Source organism: Lissotriton vulgaris, chromosome 9 (assembly GCF_964263255.1).
Source record: "Lissotriton vulgaris chromosome 9, aLisVul1.2, whole genome shotgun sequence".
NCBI classification, from domain to species: domain Eukaryota; kingdom Metazoa; phylum Chordata; class Amphibia; order Caudata; family Salamandridae; genus Lissotriton; species Lissotriton vulgaris.
The window spans coordinates 426,848,206-426,869,668 of record NC_141697.1 but is presented as its reverse complement, the minus strand read 5'-3'; the positions used below and the strand labels follow the sequence as shown (position 1 = coordinate 426,869,668).

At 45.9% G+C, this 21,463-nt stretch overlaps 1 protein-coding gene across 2 annotated transcripts in view; it reads right to left on the bottom strand.

Annotated features, from left to right (window-relative positions):
- EXOC3L4 (exocyst complex component 3 like 4) overlaps positions 1 to 21,463 on the bottom strand; it is a 424,048-nt gene that overhangs the window by 256,031 nt on the left and 146,554 nt on the right. For both annotated transcript variants that reach the window (XM_086937846.1, XM_086937847.1), the window contains exon 4: positions 368 to 485. In XM_086937846.1, the coding sequence (XP_086793972.1) occupies positions 368 to 485 (118 nt within the window). The remainder of the gene's footprint in view (positions 1 to 367; positions 486 to 21,463) is intronic.

The following is a 21,463-nucleotide window of genomic DNA, read 5'->3' as shown; positions in this document are numbered from 1 at the left end:
CAGGAGTAGATGGAACCCAGCAGAAAGTACATCCTCCTGGGTAGAAAGAGCTGGATTTGCATTCTTGCTTGATATTTTACTGTAATTTTTGGAAGATGTTTGCCCTTCACCGGAACACACCAACTGGAATACATCTGATCATTCTACCAGCATAATTTTTTCACATTCCACATTTTGATGACTACTTTACTATACAACTAGTATGAAATGTGGATGTATACAATGCATGCGTCCTAAACATAGAACACTAGAAAACCTTAGCAAGTCTGTGCCGGCGATAACACAGTGATGATTTCTCTCATCTCAGGGATATTTATACAAACTCTTTTCGTACTTGAAAGATGGTGCACCCGTAACAAAGTCTTACCTTTAATGATATGAGATAGTTACTCTGTAATTCATCCAAAACATCAGCATCTAATAAGGGACCAAGAATTTCAGTATTGAATTCTGGCTTCAGATCAGGATTACCCATGAGGCTTTCACTAAAAACAAGGAAAAGATAAGATCAAGAGTAGCCTTTTCATATAAATGTAAAATAATCACAGAGAATGTATTTGATTTGTTCTCTGTGCTTTCAGACTGTATTCTAGTCAGCCTCTAACAACTGAACTTCTCCACTTCTGGTTACACATGTCAGTTTAAAAGATGCCAGTAAAAAACAGTAGAATACCTTAAAAAGAACTTGCTTGCTTTTACCCTGTTTTAACAGCTTTATGTCCCGTGACGGGACAGAAGGCCACATGTACATAGCTTTTTCTTGGTCGCAAACCAGTTACGACTGGTAAAAAGCTTTTTTCTATATACCTAAACCTATTTTGCTATTCAGTAACCTATTACGGATTCGCAGAATAGGTTAGCGATTCTGTATTAGGAAGGGGAGTGTTAAGAGCGTCACTTCCTAATAGTGGTATGTAGGAATGTTTTTCAACTGAAAAGTGGTCGCAAAACATTCGCTTTTTACCACCAAATTAAAAAATGGACTGCATTTAAAAAAATATTTTGCTTCATTTAAAAGCAAACACAGAAATGGTGGTCTGCTGTCCCTAGCAGGCCACCATTCGTGTGTTTTCAGTTATTCCCAATGGGTCGCAAATTGCAACCTACGTCATGAATAGTAATGTCAATTGGGATCGACTGGGAATTGCAAACAGTGTAAATCACACTGTTGTACATAGCTGTTTGCGATTTCCTAATAGTGAATCGCAAAATTTTGCTATTAGGAAAACGCAAACAGAAATGTTAGTACATGTGGCCCGAGTTCTAATAGCAAAGAATTGAACTGGTACTTACAACACTTGGACAACACTAAATGATGCAGTTAAAAGAAATGTTATTCGCAGAGAACCTGATTTACCAAACAGTTACAGGGTGTATATTTAAGTAATGTGGCACTGAATATGCAAAATCTGTGTCCTGCGTCATGAAGTCACTATCGCTGAATTTTTTGTTCCAACGATCCCTTTTAACTGTAAACATAGTAAACCTGAACCTCTGCCTACACACATATGGTTAGGGCAAGGAAAAGAGTGTCAGGCATTATTGCAAAGGAGGGGGTCCACTTCTAAAGAAAGTCAAACATGTGCACCTATGGCCTTACAACTTCTCACGGGTGCAGATTTATGACATTCACACAAAAGCAAATGCACTTGTAAAATTGTTCAAATGTTTTCTCCATGTGGAGACTATTTCTCCCCGATGAGAAATCCCTTTTCCTACCTAGACCTTCACTAATTTTGGGGGGAAACATCCTTTACAGCGCAACTTTTACCACGCAGTGCTTTTACATCGCAACTTTTACAACGCAAACCATTACAACGCATTGCGCTGGGGGGGGGGCGCTCTTGAATAGGGAATAGATTTAATTTACTATCCAACACCTTCCCTACTATCCACGGGGACTGGAGTTGGAATAGTAAAATAAACTATTCACTATCCTGCACCCCTCAACACTATGCGTTGTAAAGGCATGCGTTGTACAAGTTGCGATGTAAAAGCATGCGTTGTGATGTCATACATCCAATTTTGGGGGGGCTCCATATCTCCTTCCCACCCAGGAAACAGATAAACATCTTGTCAGAAGTACATGTATCACCTTTGACAGTGTTGGAAGGAGTTGGGGAGGAGTTTGTGAACATCCACAAAGATGTACATTTATGGGTGTTCACAAACTCACTGGGCATTTCCATGGCCGTTATTAAGGGATCACCAGGGGTCACAGTTACGACCCCAAGCTTGTCCCATGCTTCACCTGGCACTGCCTTGCAGTCCCTGGCCTCAGAGGTGGCAAAATCAGTGCCAAGAACGCAAAGGTGTCTCACATTATCAGAGTCAGGCTCTAATCTCATTTTTTTTTTTGTAACATTAGTAGTGAAGAACAGTTATTATTCACTTTTAGTGTAATAAAAAGTGGAAAAGCAAGACCTGGACCTTCACTGGCATCTTGAATAAGAAAAATAAAATGGTTTTAAAGTATGTTGTGTGCGTGCATGTGGGTGAGAGTGAGTTTCGGTGTGTATATCTATATGATCTATATGTGTGAGTATGTATGTTTGTATACGGGTTTGTGAAGTGTGTGTGTGTCAAAATGAGTAAACATAAGTGAGTCAAAGTAAGCAGGAGTGAGAGACTGCAAAAGAGTGATTCAGAGTGAGAGTGACTGAATGAGTGTAGTTGAAAGTGAATGGATGCAAGTCAGTGCTAATGATAGAATGCGTGTGAATAGGTGAATATAAGTGAGCATGTACTATTATGCTTGCAGATCCGCTTTGGACCTGACATGCTTCTTGACTTATAAAAGCACCCTTGACAAAATGTTGGCACTAGAATATTAGAGGCAATGCTTGATTATGGGATATCCTCGGCAAAATGCTACTGCTTACACTCTGTAGGTAAATTTTGGAATGGAGCATCCATGAAAAAATGCCAGCGCTGGCCTCCTGGAGAAAATTCTTGGCATAGTTGGCATCTGTGGCAATGACTTATGATGGCACATTGGAGGAAATTATTTTCGTATGGGGAGACAACTGTGTCATCCATGACAAAATATGGCCCTTGACATACTAGACATAACCTTTGACATAAAGGACCTCCATAGTGTAAGAGAAGCAGTATTAGGAAAAGTCTGGCACTGGCATATTGAATGTAATGTTTGGGCAAAAGGGGCCACCATGGCACAATGCTAGTCCTAGCAATGGATGTAATTTTTGACATATCAGGGAACCCATAGGACATTTTAGAAACATAATTGGGTGAACTTATGGAGACTGTCGGATTTCAGTAGCTTGGCATACTATGAAAGGACTTGAAAATTTAGTGACTGTTTTTGAAAGACTTTGGCTTTTTAGCGAATTTATGTGAAAAATTGTGCATTAAAATGCACTAGTAAAGCCCTTTTTTAAAACATTTTCTCAGGGAAGAGAACCCCCCACCCTTTTTTGTCCCATAGAAATATATATAATATTACTTATGCAATTATGTCACTTCAGCAATGTTAACCCATTCGCTGCTGGCATCGGCCAAGGGCCATATGGGCATTACCTTAGTAGTGCTGCGCACGTCCGTTGGCCGACGCGGCCCCGCCCACTGCACTAAACCGCCGCACTGCGGCAGAATTGCTGCTGCGGTTAAGCTGTTAAATATTGTGAAGTCATAAGGATTATGGAACTATGTCACTTCAGAGATGTTAATTATTGTGATGTCATCAGGATTAAGGTTATGCGACATCACTTCTTGAAACAATGCCTGGTCAAAAGTCATTTGATGTCACTTCCTGTGACATCATTATGGTCAAAGGTTAAATGATGTCACTTCTGCTACCCCTGGCATTTTGGTGAATCAACGTCAATGGGTGTTACACCCCTGGAACATCCACTTTAAATCCACTTCTTGCCCTCTGTACAGGATAACTCACATGAAACTCGATGCGTGAGCAAATCCTTTCATGAGTGCAAAACAACATTTTCTGAATTTCCGTAGTTTTTTTTTGGTTTATAGTGGCAAAATGTACGTTGCAAATAACCTTGTAAATCGGGCACAGCAACTTGTAAACTGGGTAAAAATTGGAAATTCCTCCAAGATATTATCAGATGCCAGAGCCTTGAGGGATTTCTGAGATTTAAACAAAATCTAATTCAATCTGGCTTTTATTTTACTGGGACGTTTTGCACACCAATCTATTGTAGAGACCAGAAAGTTGACCATTACCATAATTCTGCATCAGCAAATTGTTTTCTTTTTACTCTCGATTTCCTAATGATATTTTAGATGAGCAGTGTATTAACAGTACCATTTGGAATCCATAGCATGATTCTAGACCCTTACCTCTTCTTTCCCTCCTTTCCTCTTCTATTCCTCCACTATTCCTTTTCAATCTAAAAAACAGAATAACGTGTCCACCTCTAAAATTAATTTCATATTTCCCTATACTAATTTCCATCCACTCTCCTTTACTCACCCCAAACCCCCTCCTAAGGCTATAAACTTTAAGAAGAAAATGCTAGACTCTTCCCTCTTTTATCCCTCCACTAGTTCTTTTCAATCCAAATACCAGACTGACATGAGCCCCACTCAAATTAATTGCATATTTCCCTATAGCAATTACCACCAATCCTTTTTGGGTTCTAGAGTAGTGTGGTACTCATCGTAACAGCGCTTCAACAACTCATCAGCGGTAGCAAGCGCTTTATAAAAATAAACCCTTTCCCTCTTCTATCCCTCAACTATCCTTCTCTATACAAATAACTGACTAACATATCCACCACTCAAATTACTTTCATAGTTCACTGTACCAATTCACCACTAATCCTTTATGGGTTCAAGAGTAGCACGCTACTCGCCGAAAAAGAGCTACAACGCCTCGTATGGGGTAGTAAGCGCTATATAAATGCAATTACAATACAATACCACTCTCTTACCCTTATTTCTGACTGAGCCAGTCATTCTACATAGGGTTAATTCTTATTCAGTAATACTGGATGTGTTCTCCATGCAAACTTCGCCAAATAAATTGCAGCAACATTTTTGTCGGGAAACCTCGCACTTTCTGAGATATGTAGCTCGAAACAGGAGAAACTATGCACTATTACAGAGGCGCAACTAGAGCCAAATTTCGGGGGGGGGGGGGCTGAACCTTTAATCAGTAGGCAGAGTGGAGCTGCAGGGGCTCTTAGAAGGGGTGAAACAACTGCAAGGCCTAATTAACATTCAAATGGTCTTTTAAAGACCTGTGAAACATTCGGGTGTGGCTCTGTGTATGCCCGGGATCTGCCTCATCCTGGGCTGCCATACATGATGGGGGGGGGCCTGAAGCCCGGTGAGTCCAATGGGAGTTGCGCGTCTGCACTATTAGGACACCGGCACTTATTTTTCCACATCAGACAATTTCCAAGAGCAGGAGAATGGGAAAAAGAAAGAGGAAGAGAAAATGGAAAACTGTCCCAAAGGTAGAAAAAAGGAATGTGCAAGAGTGAGATAAAGGGAAAGGGAGTGTGTGGTAGTAGGTTAAAGAGGCATCAATCAAAGACAATCAAAGACATTTGTATAGCGCACTACTTACCCGTAGGGTCTCAAGGCGCTTGGGGGGGGGTGCCGTTACTGCTCGAACAGCCAGGTCTTGAGCTTCTTCCTGAAGGAGAGGTGGTCTTGGGTCAGGCGCAGGTCGGCCGGGAGGGAGTTCCAGGTCTTGGCGGCCAGGTAGGAGAACGACCTTCCTCCTGTTATCGCTCTTCGGATGCGTGGGACGGCGGCGAGGGCGTGGCTGGCTGATCGGAGGTGGCGTTTGGGAGCGTAGAAGTTGATTCGGTTGTTGAGGTAGCTCGGGCCTTGGTCGTGTAGGGCTTTGTGTGCGTGGGTGAGGAGACCGAAGGTGATTCTTTTGTTGACGGGGAGCCAATGCAGGTCTCTCAGGTGGCTGGAGATGTGGCTGTTTCGTGGGATGTCGAGGATGAGTCTGGCCGAGGCGTTCTGGATCCGCTGGAGTCTCTTCTGGAGCTTGGCGGTGGTTCCGGCGTAGAGGGCGTTGCCGTAGTCCAGTCGGCTGGTGACGAGGGCTTGGGTGACGGTCTTCCTGGTGTCCGTGGGGATCCACCAGAAGATCTTCCGTAGCATGCGTAGGATGTTGAAGCACGACGAGGAGACGGCGTTGACTTGTCTGGTCATGGAGAGGGAGGAGTCCAGGATGAAGCCCAGGTTGCGTGCGTGGTCAGTCAGTTTGGGTGCGGTGCCCAGGGCGGGGGGCCACCAGGAATCGTCCCAGGCGGAGGGCGAGGAGCCCAGGATGAGGACCTCCGTCTTGTCTGAGTTCAGTTTCAGGCGGCTGGTCGTCATCCACTCGGCTACATCTTTCATCCCTTCGTGCAGGTTGGCTCTGGCGGTGGCGGGGTCGTTGGTCAGGGAGAGGATCAGCTGGGTGTCGTCGGCGTAGGAGATTATGTTGAGGTTGTGCTGGCGTGCGATGGCCGTGAGGGGGCTCATGTAGACGTTGAACATGGTAGGGCTCAGCGAGGATCCTTGAGGGACGCCGCAGATGACTTCGGTGGCCTCTGACTTGTACGGTGGTAGGCGGACTCTTTGTGTTCTTCCGTCGAGGAAGGAGACGATCCATTCCAGTGCCTTCTCCTGGATTCCAACGGTGCTGAGGCGTTGCACTAGGGTGCGGTGGCAGACGGTGTCGAATGCCGCGGAGAGGTCTAGGAGGATGAGGGCCGCTGTTTCTCCGTGGTCCATCAGGGCTCGGATGTCGTCGGTGGCGGCGATGAGGGCGGTCTCATGAGGCATGAGGTGGAACGACACAGAACCCCACAGACAGCGGACTGACTTGGCTCTTATTCAGTACTCCTCATATACGGGCTATTCAAGAAATAGAGACAGTGGATCTTAAAACCAAATTCCAGTTCCTTGCGCCTCCACAAAGAAATTCGGAAGGAAGATCTATGCGATATTGACGTACAGCCAGACTTCCATTTCCACTTGCCAAAAGGATCTCGTTAATGACTGTTTAAGCCCAGAGACCGACTAATAAATGAGCTGTTCTTTTAATCTTACTGGACCATTTATAACCAGGGGGAGTAATAACACTACATATGAAACCTTGGGCTGGGGCAACGACAGCTAAACCTTGTTTGTGACAGCAAATTTATGGTCTTAATAAAGGTGGTCTTGAATGAGTGAACCTACCAAAACGCGTCGACGCATTCTTTAGTATATTTCAAGTCTCCAACACCAAAATTGATATGCTAATGTAATAGCAATACAACATCGGTGTCCCCACAGCGGAGCCAGAATATACGAATTGTATTCAACTATTGAATGTTGTACTCGTTCTGTCTTTTGAATTGTGCAGGCCGCAATTGTATGTACTCTTTGTCAAAATATTTTTTAATTGTATTTTAGAAGTAGGGATCTAGATCAGCTTAACCCTTCACTGTGTTTTTAAGTTTTTTTTCATAATAAATGTATTTTTGTATGAATTTGTGACACTGTAAGGTTGGTATTACAATCTGTACTGAGTTCATCCCCAGGGGAATCCTCCCTTTCCGGGATTAAAGACTGGCCGGTCCTGGTATTTGAGGCGCTGGCATTTAATTGCACCGGCCACGGGCTTCTGAGCAGAGCTTTGGGCAGCCGCGCGCATATCTTTACATATTAACCACTGGACTTTGGTACATCCTCGTAATATAAGGAAGTGAGCGGAAAAGCAAGACTAGAGTGGAATGTCCAGCTGCCAGTGGATAACAGGAAGCATACTGTGCCTTTCTTTAGTTAGGGAACCTGTCAGTAGTTAAAAAGGAAGGGACCTAGGATTGGTAGGCGGTATGGTACAGAAAGGAGTAACTGTGATTACGGGGAACTGTCTGTAGCATTTATACACCTCATGACGTAAGTAAGTAACAAGAGAGAGACTAGACACAGGCCCGCATTACAAATGGTACAATTTCTGTGTGATTTTTAACTCCTGGTAGAATTACGCCACTGGAAATTACAGGTGTCTCCGGGCAGAAATTATAGGTGCGCAAAAGGAATACCCAATAATTCCAGTACGGAAGACATTGCACCTTATTTTTCTGTTCTAAAGTTTTGCAAACTCAGTATTGCACAGACCTGCACCGACCTCTTGCACCCCCACCCGACACCCTCATACTTCCATGCCCCTACCACATACCTTAAGAGTGAGTGGAAAATGTCTGCAGTTTCCTGCCTGGAAAGTTGACTAAATACATAGTGAAGGACCCAGAGGCGCAACTAAAGCCACATTTCGGGGGGGGGGCTAAGAATTTTTTGGCGGGGGCTGAAACATTAAGCAGTAGGTAGAGTGGCGCTGCAGGGGCTCTTAGAAGGGGTGAAACATCAACAAAGCCTCTTTAACATGCACAGTCTTTTAAAAAGACCTGTGAAGTGCTCGGGTGCAGGTGTGTGTGTGCCCGGGAGTTGTCTGAGGTAAGGAGAAGGGGTTGGAGCCTAAGTCTGGCATGTGGCATATGTCATGACATATGCCACAGCGTGCCACATTTTTTCTATATGTTGCTCGAGGTATAATGGTGTTATAAACCCCCCAGAAGTGCTAGTTGATATTTTGTAAGATAAAAATAAAAAGAAAACAACAAAAAATTGGTTTTCCCCAGCTGGGGTTTGAACCCCGGTCAAAAAGAACTCCCAGCCCCTGTGCACTGCCAGTGAGCCATCTATTTTGATAGAGTTTTGATTCAGCCAGAGGCCTATTTGTCATTGAAAAATGATGTCAGTCCCTCCTCCATTTCCATGGTGTTTGGAATTTAGATGCCACAAATCGTCTCTCGATTTACATGCTTTAAATACAAAGAACCCTTCCTTTTTTACAGTCTGCCACTAACTAAGAGAGAGAGACTGACTGAGAGAGAGAGAGAGAGAGAGAGAGAGAGAGAGAGAGAGACAGAGACAGAGAGAGAGACGGTGATGGAATTGGAGTCAAATGTATTATCAAAATGTGCTTTTTGTAGTTACATCTGCTTTTGAAATACTGCATTGTCGCATTGTCTAATGTTTTAAAATGGAAATGAGAAGGCGCAGTGGATGCACTTTTGTCAAAACTGAACGATGAGTGGGCCCGGTGTTGTATATCATGACAGGAGTCTGCTTCAGGAAACCCACCTAAAAATGGGCAAACTACCCCTGACTACTGAGGGCAGGGACCCTGTAATGAATAGACCACCACCTATGATAGCCTGCTGGCAGACTAAGCCCAACCTTTAACTCCACAATCCAGTGTTACTTATAACGGCTGGATTGGTGACAGCGGCGTAACAATAGCCCGCATCCCCTGCAGTATGGCGGGTTGCTCGCCTGAGAGCTCTAGACTGACACGGAGAATGGGAGGGTGGCCCCCTCCATGTAGTTTGCAGGGGGGCCCCCTCAAGCTTTGTTACGCCACTGTTTCCAATCCTAAATTAGATTTTGAAGTCTGAGCCTAGACGTCTAAGTGCTGTCCGTGAGATCATGAGACACTTGGTTGAATTCTGTTGCAATCTCTGAAAAGTATGTACAGAAAATGGCTTTGAACTTCCTGCCATAGGAGAACTAAGACCATTCCATCTGAGCCAATCCCACAATATTGCATCTTCATTGGGCTGAAGAAAAAGGTTTCTTGTGCAAGGAGCTTCTCTGTGAAGATCCGGGCCTTATGGGCCTGGCGGCGCAGGGCACGCCTTAAATCTCTGAGTTCACCTTCCTTGTCAGACAGAGACATGAGACACTCTGTTAGGCGTAGAAAACCAGGTTTATTAGCGGCAGCTAAGCACAGTTGTCCCAGAAGTACAGAGTAGGTTCTTAGGGGACTGCCACTTTATTCCATGGTGCACAATCTTTTATAGCACACATATTTACAATGTATACTCCCAATACATACAAGGCTAGCCAATAGGAAAAGTTGGAAAACAAGCTATCAAGTGTCCCAAATACGCCCTTCTTTCAGACCCTGTGTTTCACCCCTCCCCACAAGTTAATCAGTGCTAGTGCCTACAATCCAATTTGCAAGTGGCAGGGCGTATTTGTGTGCCTCAAAGGATAGTTGTGTAACAAGAGAATACAAGGAGAGAATAGCGAAGGCCAGTCGGATAAGATAAAGTAAGGAAAGAATAGGGAGAGCCCAACAGTTAGTCAAGACAGGGATCAATCAACCTAGACATAGATTAGTGGACTCGGCCAGACCCTGACAACGGTTTCGTAAACAAGGGCAGAGGGTTACTTTTTAACAGAAGAGACACGTAGCAGCTGGAAAAGGCAAAAACACTCAGTTTGCCGTGCTGCCTGAGTGAGGGCAACACTAAATGGTGACGGGACACAAAATGGCAGCCGAATACAGGACGAAGCCGAAAACCGAAGAACCTCAGACAGCAGCAAATCTGTTTCAGTTGGTCCTCTATGAGAAGTTATGCATGACCCATGTTTCCAGACTCATCATCAGATAGAACCTTTAGCCCTGTCAGATGGATGATTCTGATCTCTGGGAAAAAAAGACTTAGGGATTGGTTATGAGTTTGGCAGACTTGTGGACCACCAAACCCACAGTGGCAGTGCAGTAACCGCCACACCAGTGGTCTGACTGCTGTATTACAAGTATAGCATTCAGATCACCATAGGATGCCACAACCACCGCCACAATTAGCTGAAAGTACCAGTGCAGCACCGCCAAGCATGTTACTAGTTTCCTCACATCCAACCTTTTAATGGAGGTGAGTCCCCCATAACAAGGGTGGCAGTGAGAACATCTAGGGGCCTTACTTGGCACCCTGTTCACACAGGGCCATGGGCAGCATGTAGGGGGGCACATAGTGTGCACCCAGGTCTGCATGCACCCCCTTTACTACAAACCATGGACTTTATATTATATGCGGTGAATGAATGGGCTTTAGCATTGACATTGCTAAGCCTTTTTTATAGGCACCACAGTGGCAATGTCAAAGGACCACCTGCCATACTACACGATAAGTATTAATTTTGCGGGTGGCCGGCTGTAAGGTATGGCAGTGTGGGAGGGGGCGGTGGTGTGGTATCCTGCTCTCACACCATCAAACTCATAATCAGGCCCTAAGTACAAACTTATAAACCTTGAACCGCCTAACAAAATTACTTTCTTGCACGGAAACTTCGAACAGCTCCCACCATGGCCTTTTCTCTCCAAAACCAACTGCTTCAGCAGGACCTCGTAATAAAAACAATCAGGCTTCCAGAAAACTTCACCAGGTATGGTCTGCAACCTTAGCACAGTTTATTTGCAACATTTATAAAGCGCACTGTTACCAGCCGGTGTCCTGGCGCTGATTGACCACTTCGAAGACTAGCCCTAATGCTTATTGCCTAAAGAACCATGTTTTCAGGACCTTCCGAAAGGACATCAGATCTGGTGCCTGTCTGAGGTCCGCTGGCAATGCGTTCCAAGCCTTTGCTGCTCCCAAGGAAAAGCTTCTGCCTCCCCATCGAGCTTTCTTAATTCTTGGGACCACTATCAGCCCCTGATCGGTTGACCTAAGGGATCTAGCAGGTTTGTACCACCAAAAGTACTGGTCATGCACTGAGGGCCCAACCCTTTAGGGGCCCGATGTAGGTAAATCCCATTTACTGATTTTGAAATACCGAATTTTACCGATTCGGTTTTTCAAAATCGGTAAATGGGATGTAGGTCCCAACATCTGGATTCGTTACCAAATCCTTAACAATTCTTTAATTACCGATTCGGTAAATACCGAATCGGTAATGCCCATTCATTCCTATGGGCTTTGAAGCCCATAGGAATGATTAGGCATTACCGATTCGGTATTTACCGAATCAGTAATTAAAGAATTCACAAGGGTGCAGGGGGTGTCACTTTGACACCCTCCAGCACCCCCAAAACGGGCATGTGTGCAATGTGGCACACAGACATGCCCTACCCTAAGGGCACGTCTGTCTGTCACATGGCACATGTGTACATGCACAGATGTGCATGTACACAGGAATCGGTATTTTACCATGGATTTGTATTCCATGGTAAAATACCGATTCTGTAAGCCATGTGCTAATAGAAAATTGGCTACCCACATAGCATTTTCGGTAATTTTACCGAATCGGTAATTATTACCGAATCGGTAATTATTACCGATTCGGTAATAATAACGATTCAGTAAAATTACCGAATATGTGCACCTACATCTCCCTAGCCCTCTACCGATCGGAAACGGCCGAAAATCGGTATTTTCGGCCAATTCCGATCGGTAAAGGGCTACCTACATCTGGCCCTAAGTGCCTTAAAGACTATGCATAATTCTTTGAATGCAATCCGCTTACGCACAGGCAACCAGTGTAATTTCACCAGCTCTTGGGCGACAGAGGCAAATTCGGGACTACCCGTGATCAAGCGGGCCGCTGCATTTGGCATAACTTGTAATTTATCGAGCAGCCCCTGTTGAGCATTGAGCAGTAGGCAGTTGCAATAATCCAGCCGGGACAAGATCAATCCCGACACCACTGTTTTCCTGTACTCATCTGGAAGAAAGGGCAGAATCTTGCGTAATGTCTTTAGAACTTAAAAGGTGGCTGAGGACAGCGCATTTACTTGAGGCCTAAAGGACAGTTTATCGTCCATCAGAATCCCAAGGTTCTTGACCTTGGCAACAGGTGAGGGAGGGACGCCTAACTCTTCCGGCCACCATCTTGGGGACCAGAAATTCTCTCTAGCCCCAAAGAGGAGAACTTCGGTCTTAGCCAAGTTCAGTTTTAGGCAGTTCCCTGCCATCCAGTCGCTGACTGCAAGCATGCAATCTTTAAACGTGCTGGCCGTGCCTTCCTCTCCCCCCCGGTAGCAGCAACACCACAATCTGTGTGTCGTCTGCATACGATGTTAAATTAAAACCGTAGGATCTAATGACTGGTGCTAGGGTGGAAACATACACATTAAAAAGAGTCAGACTCAGACATGAGCCCTGGGGAACCCCACAAGGGAGCACAAACGGACTTGATTCTTGATCATCCAAGGCCACCACCTGACTCCTGTTGGAAAGGAAAGCTTTCAAGATCTTAAGTGCTTTACCCTGAATCCCCGAGGCCCTCGCCGCCCACCAGTAACATGTGGTGGACCGTATCAAAGGCCGCGGACAAGTCCAACAGGATCAATGCGGCTTTTCCTCCAGCGTCCATCACTTTCCTAATGTGTTCCGCTGACTTGATTAAGGCTGATTCCGCGCTGTGCCCCGCCCTGAATCCGTGTTGCGATGGGTCCAGAGCTTGCGCAGCCCCAAGGAAAGAGCTCAACTGAGAATTCATTATTCCCTCTATAAGCTTGGCCGGTAATGGAAGTCTGGCAATGGGCCGATAGTTGTTCAGATCGTCGATATCCAGATTTGTTTTTTTTAAAAGGGGCAAGATTGATGCCTGTTTCCAGCGGGAGGGGAATTCCCCACTTTCCAGCATAATATTAAATAATGATGTGAGCATGAAGGCTATCGGGGCTGCAGCTAGCTTTGCTATAGTAGCTGGGCAGGGGTCATGAGGAGAGCCTGATTTTAGCCTCAGCAACCGTTTCCTTACCTCCTCCTCATTTACCGGGGAGCTCAGGAGCCTACTTTCCTGTAAATTAGTCTCTACCACCTCTGGGTTGATCTCTGGGGGGTTTCTCTTAACTTGGCTTCTAAGACAGGATCTGTGGAATGCGGTGGAGCGCATTACTGAGACCGAGACCAGTGTCCAGAGAGTGGAGGATTCGATCGCTACCTTGCAGAAAAAAGTTGCATCACTGGAGACGATCACCAGGGGTCTGGCCTCGTGGGTTGAAGACACAGAGGGCAGGGCTAGGAGTAAAAACCAACGTTTTGTGGGATTCCACGAAGAATGTGAATGGGGGACTCACCAAGCCAGCTCACCGCTGCCGTGAGGGAAACAGCTTCATTCATCGCCCCCTGCCCAGCTCGCCGGACCCCCGCTGTTGCCATCATCGAAAAGGGAGCCGGCCCATCACCAGGACTACTGCTCCCAGGGTGCCCTGCTGGTTGCTGTTTGAGCCCATCAGCAGAGGGTGGCGAAGGGGCTCAAAGCCAGCGTTGCTCTCTCGCAGCGGGGGACTCACCAAGCAGGCTTGCCGCTGCCGTGAGGGAAACGGCTTCATTCATCGCCCCCTGCCCTGCTCGCCGGACCCCCGCTGTTGCCATCATCAAAAAAGGGAGCCGGCCGTCACCAGGACTACTGCTCCCAGGGTTCCCTACTGGTCGCTGTTTGAGCACGTCAGCAGAGGGGGCCGAAGGGGCTCAAAACCAGCGTTTTCTCTCCCGCAGAGCGGGACGCGTGCGGGCGTGCCCGGTCAAAGTTCCCTGCCATCTATATTTGATTCGAAATTCTACCTTGCGCTTGTGCCACAGTGCTCTTTGACCTTTATTCTTAGTACATTGTGTCATAGATAACAACCTATAAGGTCTACCCCAAGCAAAAATGGGCAAAACGAAAGCAATGGAGGGAGCTGGGGGATGTTATGGGATGCCAATAGAACAAAGGAAGAAAAAGAGGCAGAGGAAACTCCTACAAAATGCAGGTGCTAACAGTGTGATGGATAGGATAGACAACTTAATACAAGAATGTGAAAAAAATACTAGTTAATGAGCCTAGTACTCCTGTCAATGAACACCCAATTAAGAGCCCTGTAGTCACCCCCAAAAAAAGCAGTACTTCCATCAATTTTTAATAAATCAAATCGGGGAAAAAAAGGGGGCTGCGAGTCTGACACAGCCTGAAGCGAATCCCCCTGAGCATGAGTCTTTGATCGCCCAAGAAGAGAGTAGGCTGCCAAATCAGGTGGGCTTTATTGTCCAATCTTCCAACAGATTTGCCTCCCTTGATACAATAAGTAAACACTCTCACTCGATATTAACACCATTATTGCCTGATACACCCGAGAAGGTGCAAAGTTTCCCATGCAATCAATATATCGGGGACCAATTAGCAGTTATAATGGCACTTAAAGGGGAGATCGAACAGATAAAAAGCATGTTCACCGAGCTCCGTGTAACAGTCAACTCTACACTTAACCTTAAAACAAATATAAGTCAAGTGGGATTGGTCCCCCATGCAGCTCAGGAAACCACACGCATCTAAGGGGGCCCAAGCACAAACATTACTGACGCTGCGAGGTTTATGTCCGAATCACTCAGGGGGAAAGGAGGCTCACTACAGCACATACTTAATAGACCCGTTTATACCAAAGACAGTGCAGATAGAGCTAGTCTTCCAGTAAACAAACATGTACCACGGGCATTCACAATAGAACTCATACTCTGTCAGTTCCTTTAACAAACCCAAGCATTAGAAATTGTGAGAACCAAAAACACACCTACAAATATCGTTTTCATGGTTAATGTCCCCAAACTCACTGAGACTAGAAGCCCTGAAAATGGCGAATCACTGAATAATAAATCAATCCATTAGATTTGTCATGTACGAGGGTGTCGTTCCATCATTAGGGAGGACATAACTAAAGCAAGAAGATGTATAATCCCCAATACGACATTAGATAGTATTGAATTAACACAGGCAGATGCTAGTCTGGCTGAAAACCTGGTAGCATTAGAGTATAGAACGTCCTCCCCTGATTCGTCCCGTATACAATTAAGGCGCTGTACCATTCTAACTGCAACTTTAAGTGATGGGGTGAAGGAACTTGCTCTAGGAATTGAAGGTCCTAGGTCAAACTTGGACGCTAACGATTGACTCCTTCAGAATCCACCTGAAGAAGGGGAGAGGAGTCGCAAATCCTTCTGTCGCAGCACCCCTTCTCTGACCAACCAAGGGCTGCCTTTGGCGCCTCCCATTCTTATTCCACAAGAAAATTTTACACATAAGGAAACCTCAAGGCTCACTTCCACTGATCAAACCCACTTAAACATCCTCTCCTGGAACATAGCCGGGTTAAAGAAAAATATGTCAGTTCCCTTGCGGAACAAGTTTGTAGAAACTCATGGTATATGTTTATTCCAGGAGACCTGGAGTGTAACTGCACTGTATAAATCCGGCTACAGTACATTCCATATCACGGCAGTGTCTAAGGGAAAGGGCAGGCCTTCTGGAGGACTAACAGCTTGGATCAGATTAGATATGGGCGGCTCAGCCCTCCTACATGACACCGGAAGTCCCGACATTATGTGGCTTACAATAAAAGGTCCAAAGGGAGGGGATCTATTGGAGCTCTTTAATTTCTATATAAGAGGGACAGTAAATGGCAAGTCCTCGACCATCTTAACACAGCTAGAAAATCAAATAAACAAGTGCCCCCGTCTGCTAAAATCATTGTGGCCGGCGACTTTAACTGCACATTCGAGCCACTAAGCAGTGAAGATCTCCTAGGGATAATTGAAGAGGATAGCAAATGGGCAGTTCCCCCCTAGTCTTACCACCAGTAAAAAGATGGTCTGAGATTGAAATCCAAGTTACTGCTATAATACTAGAATATGGCCTAAGAGCCACAAATGGCAGAACCCTATCCGACATCAGGGGGAAAAATACTTACAATAAACTTGCATGCCCTTCCCGCACTGATTATATCTTGGTCGACTTGCTCCTCTGGACAGTGACCACAACCCTCTAATGTTAAAATTAAAAAATCAATGGGCCCCTCCCAACAAAAAATCTAATGCCATTGGGAATTCCCTCTTCTCCACAAAGGAGTTAATTCTCTCTAATTGTGGTAGGCGGTCTAAGATGGCCCAAGGTCTCAGGAGAGGACCAAAAACTATGGCTTCTTCCATAGTTGTTGTCCTGTTAATTTGTTGTAGAAAGGGTGCACAGAGCCATGATGCAGAAGTCGCCCCCGGAAGCCAGACCAAAGCCTTTCATTGCAAAGATTTTGAATAACCATGACGGGGAGATGTTTTGAAAGCAATCCAGACAAAGAACCATTGATGGTCAAAAACACTTGCATCCTCAAATTTCATGAATACACAAGACTAGTCCAGCAGAAGCAACAGTAATTTATGGCAGACAAGGCCCACCTTGGTGAGCTGAAACTTCCCTATGCATTGCTGTATCTAGCCAGGCTGAGGGTGGTGTGCCAATCCCGTATGCTATTCTGTGAGTCACCAGAAGTCTACGTACACATGACAGGATTGCCCCGTACTTTGGACCACACTGGCATTTTAAACAAGCATTTGCAATGCAATAGGTCTCGCATTTACGCAAGTTTAAGCTATTGACATAGCAAATAACAATGGCTTTTATTTATGTTTTCTTTTTTAAAACATAAATAAAAGGCAATGTCATTTACAATGCCACTAACTTAAACTTGCGTAAATGTGAGACCTATTGCATTGCAAATGCTTTGACTGGTCTGGCTCCCGCGCTTCCACGCTGTGTGCCAATCATACGTTGTATGAATGGATGTGCATACTGTAAGTGCTAGACTGGCTCCCTCTGGAAGAGAAATGAGGCTATTTAGACCAGAGGAGAGCGGTCCATGGCACACCCGAGGGGGCGCTGACCTCACTGATGAGGGCCGCCTGCGTGTATGTGTGTCGGCTCAAGGTGTCAGCTCAACACAGCTAGACGCTCTGAGGCAAAAAAGATGATAAGTCCCCAAAAGAGTGATTTTGAAACAAAGGCAGCTCTGGAAATGCGTTTTCATTTCGGAGGCACCTTGACAGGAGACATCAGTGCTCTTGGTGCGTGCAGGTATCGCTTAGGAGCAACTGCTAGAAAGAGCATGGGGATTTTCAGCTCTGCAGCGAAAATGCAATTGCATCTGCCCAATGATCCTGTAGACAACTAGTCAGGGCCAGTCTCCAACACCGTCCTCTCCCAGCTGCCTCATCGAACCTGCGGCTCTCACCTCATTAACTCAGCACTTGGGCCCAGTGTCTCTCCGCTATGCTTTTCCTTGGCTTGTCGTAGGTCTCTGCTGCATGGCTCGTCTTCAAGGCCGGACGTCGAGCTGTAACTGATAATCGGGTCTCGGCTCGGTAGGCCTCTTCCTCCGCTGCTCATCCAGGGCTATGCCACGTACCCTCTTCTACTCCGGGCGCTTTCCCTGGTTCCGGAAAGGACTCCGCACTGTAGTCTCAGCGTTGAGCTCCACGACTCAAAACCAAGGGAAAGTGAAAGAGCAGCACATGCTGTAGGCATGCTGTGAGCGTGCACGTCGGCGTGGCCTGCAGCTCGTGCCCAGTGGCGGCGCGTAGAACTCAGTGAAGAAGGAGAGAGGGGTTGTCCAAGATGACCAGCGGGTCTTTTCGTGAGTACATGTCGGCCCAGCAGAGGGCCCAGAGGAGCCACAGCACACGCATCATTCAGCCAGTAACACTGCTGCAGGGCCGGTAGAAGACCAGCCATAGAGAAGGAGGAGGGAGTGAAAGCAAAAGCACGCAATGTTTGTTGTTGAGGGAGAGGGGGGTGGGTGGGGGTGGAGGTGGAGGGGGTGTGTGAGTGTGTGTGCGTGTATGTGTGTGTGTGTGTGTGTGTGTGCGTGTGTGTGTGTATGCGCACGCATGCACAGTTACTGCGTGCGGCTGGCTTGTGTGGATGGAAGGGGGGCAGGAGATGTGCACAGCGCATTCACATTTCCAGTCCTGCCTGCGCATGCCACTCTCCTGTCTCACTTCCGAGGCAAGTCAGCAACAATAAGTCTTCCTGACGACAGTGCTTTGCGCTGCGTCGCCAGGTGCGAGACATAAAAAAAGGACCTATCAAAGCCCTTAGTTGCTACGTGAAACATGCATTTCACGCATAGTATCAGCCTTTGCATTAAATGAGGGTCCATTGTATACATTATTTAGGACCTACCCACAGAAAGGCTGGGAATCCTAACGGGGAGAACTCTTCCTACTTCACGTGCCAGGTCTAGTCATGACGGATCTGTGAATAGTCACGTTTAATATACTACGTTGCCCAAAAGGGGGGGGGGACACGACACACAAGATTCAGAATTGATTCTATGAGACTAATGACCGCGCTAGGAGCAATATCAAAACCTTTTGTTGCTGCAACAGCTTTATCAGCAAAAGAAAGCAAGCCTTGAGAAAGTTTGCATGTTTAAAATAACACTTATCGGCTGTCATCGGCTGTTCATCAACCATCACTACCTGGAAGGCCATAGGATTAGGACCTCCAGTCTGGCCATTACTATTGCTCTTGCTTGTAGTGCTCAACCAATTTTCAAACTATATACACAATGTGTATATTACATGTAGTATTCCAGGACTATTAGACATATTTGTGTACTGTTTGAAGTTAATCTCAACAGCTATAATAAAACATTGGACAAATTAACATTAAATTGAACAAGAAAAAAAAATCATATTTGATGTTCTCTTCTCTTTTTGCTTGATTTATTTGAAATATTTTTCTATCTTTGATCCAATACATGGATTAAAAAATCATTGTAGTAGAACTTCTAGTACTGGCCATTTAGCTAAAGGTAATGGCCACACCGTAAATTGTTTTAGTCAAATAGTAGAGTGCTGAGGTACAACAATTTTGTATCTCCAGAAGATGTCATTAACTGGACAAATGAAACAGTGAAGATCCGGCCCACACGCTGCTAAGGTTGGAATCAAATTCCTTGTCCCGTGAGGTCATCCACATCCCACCCAATAACAAAATCAATGGAACCAGGAGGTTGAGATCTAGACGCCAATCCTGCAACAATCAAAAACAGATCCACTTTGGTGCCACGGCAGAGGTCTTCAGCCTCATAGGTACGCCAGGACTCTCCCGGGATGAAGCATGAGCGGGGGCTAGTACCTTTGTTTGACTCTTAATAGTTGAGGGGAACGTCCGTTAACTATGGGCAGGTTATTGGTGAAACAATGGCGGGGGCTCACATTGGGATCCGCAAGCCACCTCCGCCGCAACAGATAATTCAGCAGTTTTGAGGTACAGGAGGGGTTTGGAAAAAGTTGGGGTACACATGTTATATGTTTGCACTGTGACATTGCTACACATGGCTAATATTCACACAAAGGCTTATAGTTGTCCCAGACATTAAAGTCACAAGACTTTAGATGGTAGTAACTATAGATAGGGCGTGACTCCAGGCGGGGGACCTCCGAATAGTGAGTTGGAACATCAGAGGAGCACAAGATAAAGTCAAAAGAGGGGCTCTACTTAAACAGGCCAAATGGTACCGAGCAGACATCCTGATGCTTCAGGAGACGCATTTAATGGGTAATACAGCATTTCGTATCCTCCGCGATGGCTGTGTGTAAGTGTACCACTCTGGCTTCACCAGGGGGTCCAGTGGGGTTGCGATTTTAATTCATGGTAATGTCTCATACCAGCATATCAAGGCACGGACAGACATCCAGGGGAGATACGTATTTATATGGGGGTACCATGTATGAGGAAGAAGTGGTATTGGGCTGTATATATGCCCCCGCCGCTGCAATGGACGTTAGTCAAGCGTCTCTTGACCCTGTGGGCGGATTTACCAGAAGGATTGACAATAGTAGAGGGGACTGGAAATGATGTAATAGACTTGGCCATAGATAGATGGGGAAATTCAAATGTGCTCTACGGTAGCAAACTGAACTCCATGGCAACTGGACTGGGATGGGTGGATCTATGGAGGGGGCTGTATGTTGAGGAGCAGGGATACACCTGTTTTTCGACAACCCATGATTCTTACTCCCGTCTTGACTATATATTTATACCAATAGGAGCCATGGAGATTCTCCCAAGGGGTCTGTTAGATTAGTCCCCAGTGGTTCGGACAGCGCAGTTGGGTCATGATAAACAGCTCTTTGGTGGCGTCTTTCCTCCTGACATCTGCAGGATGAGAAATATTGGGATTACATAGAGCAGGCAATCGAGCACTACCTGGATATAAATGTGGGAACAGTCGCAGAGGCCGAAATCCTATGGGAGGCTATGATGCCCACCTTAAGGAGGTAGACATTTTATTCTGCGCGGCAGCACGTCTAACATGGCGGGAATATCTTATGCAATCGGAGGCCCATATAATGGAACTAGAGAGGAGCAGTAGGGGCGAGGGAGGGAATAGGGTGCTCTGACAGCTGGTGCTGGTGCAACAGTCCCATGCTGACATTCTGATAGATGAGGCCCATCTTGCGTGGCTAGCGTCCCGTATCAGAATTTACCAATGGGGTGACAAGTCCAGTAAATAACTACATAGAATGAGTCAAGGGAACTTGCATCCAAAGTTTCTCCCGAGCATACACGGTTTCAAAGGGGTGGGATCTTAGCAGAGAGTTTTCAAAGAAACTATGATGGCTCACTGGCAGTTCACAGGGGTTGTGAGTGCTTTTTCACCAGGGTGCAAATTCCAGCTGGGGAAAATCATTTTTTTTTTTTATTTGTGTTCTAAATTCCACAAATGAAAGCTGTGCCTTTGTAAATCACCCCCTAGCAGTGTCTGGGAGATCTATGGCCTCCTTACTCATAGTGCATGTCAGGCATTGATGGCATGCTGTGTGACATGTGGAAGGGGGGACAGGTTTGCTATAAAAGAAATCACTTATTTAGT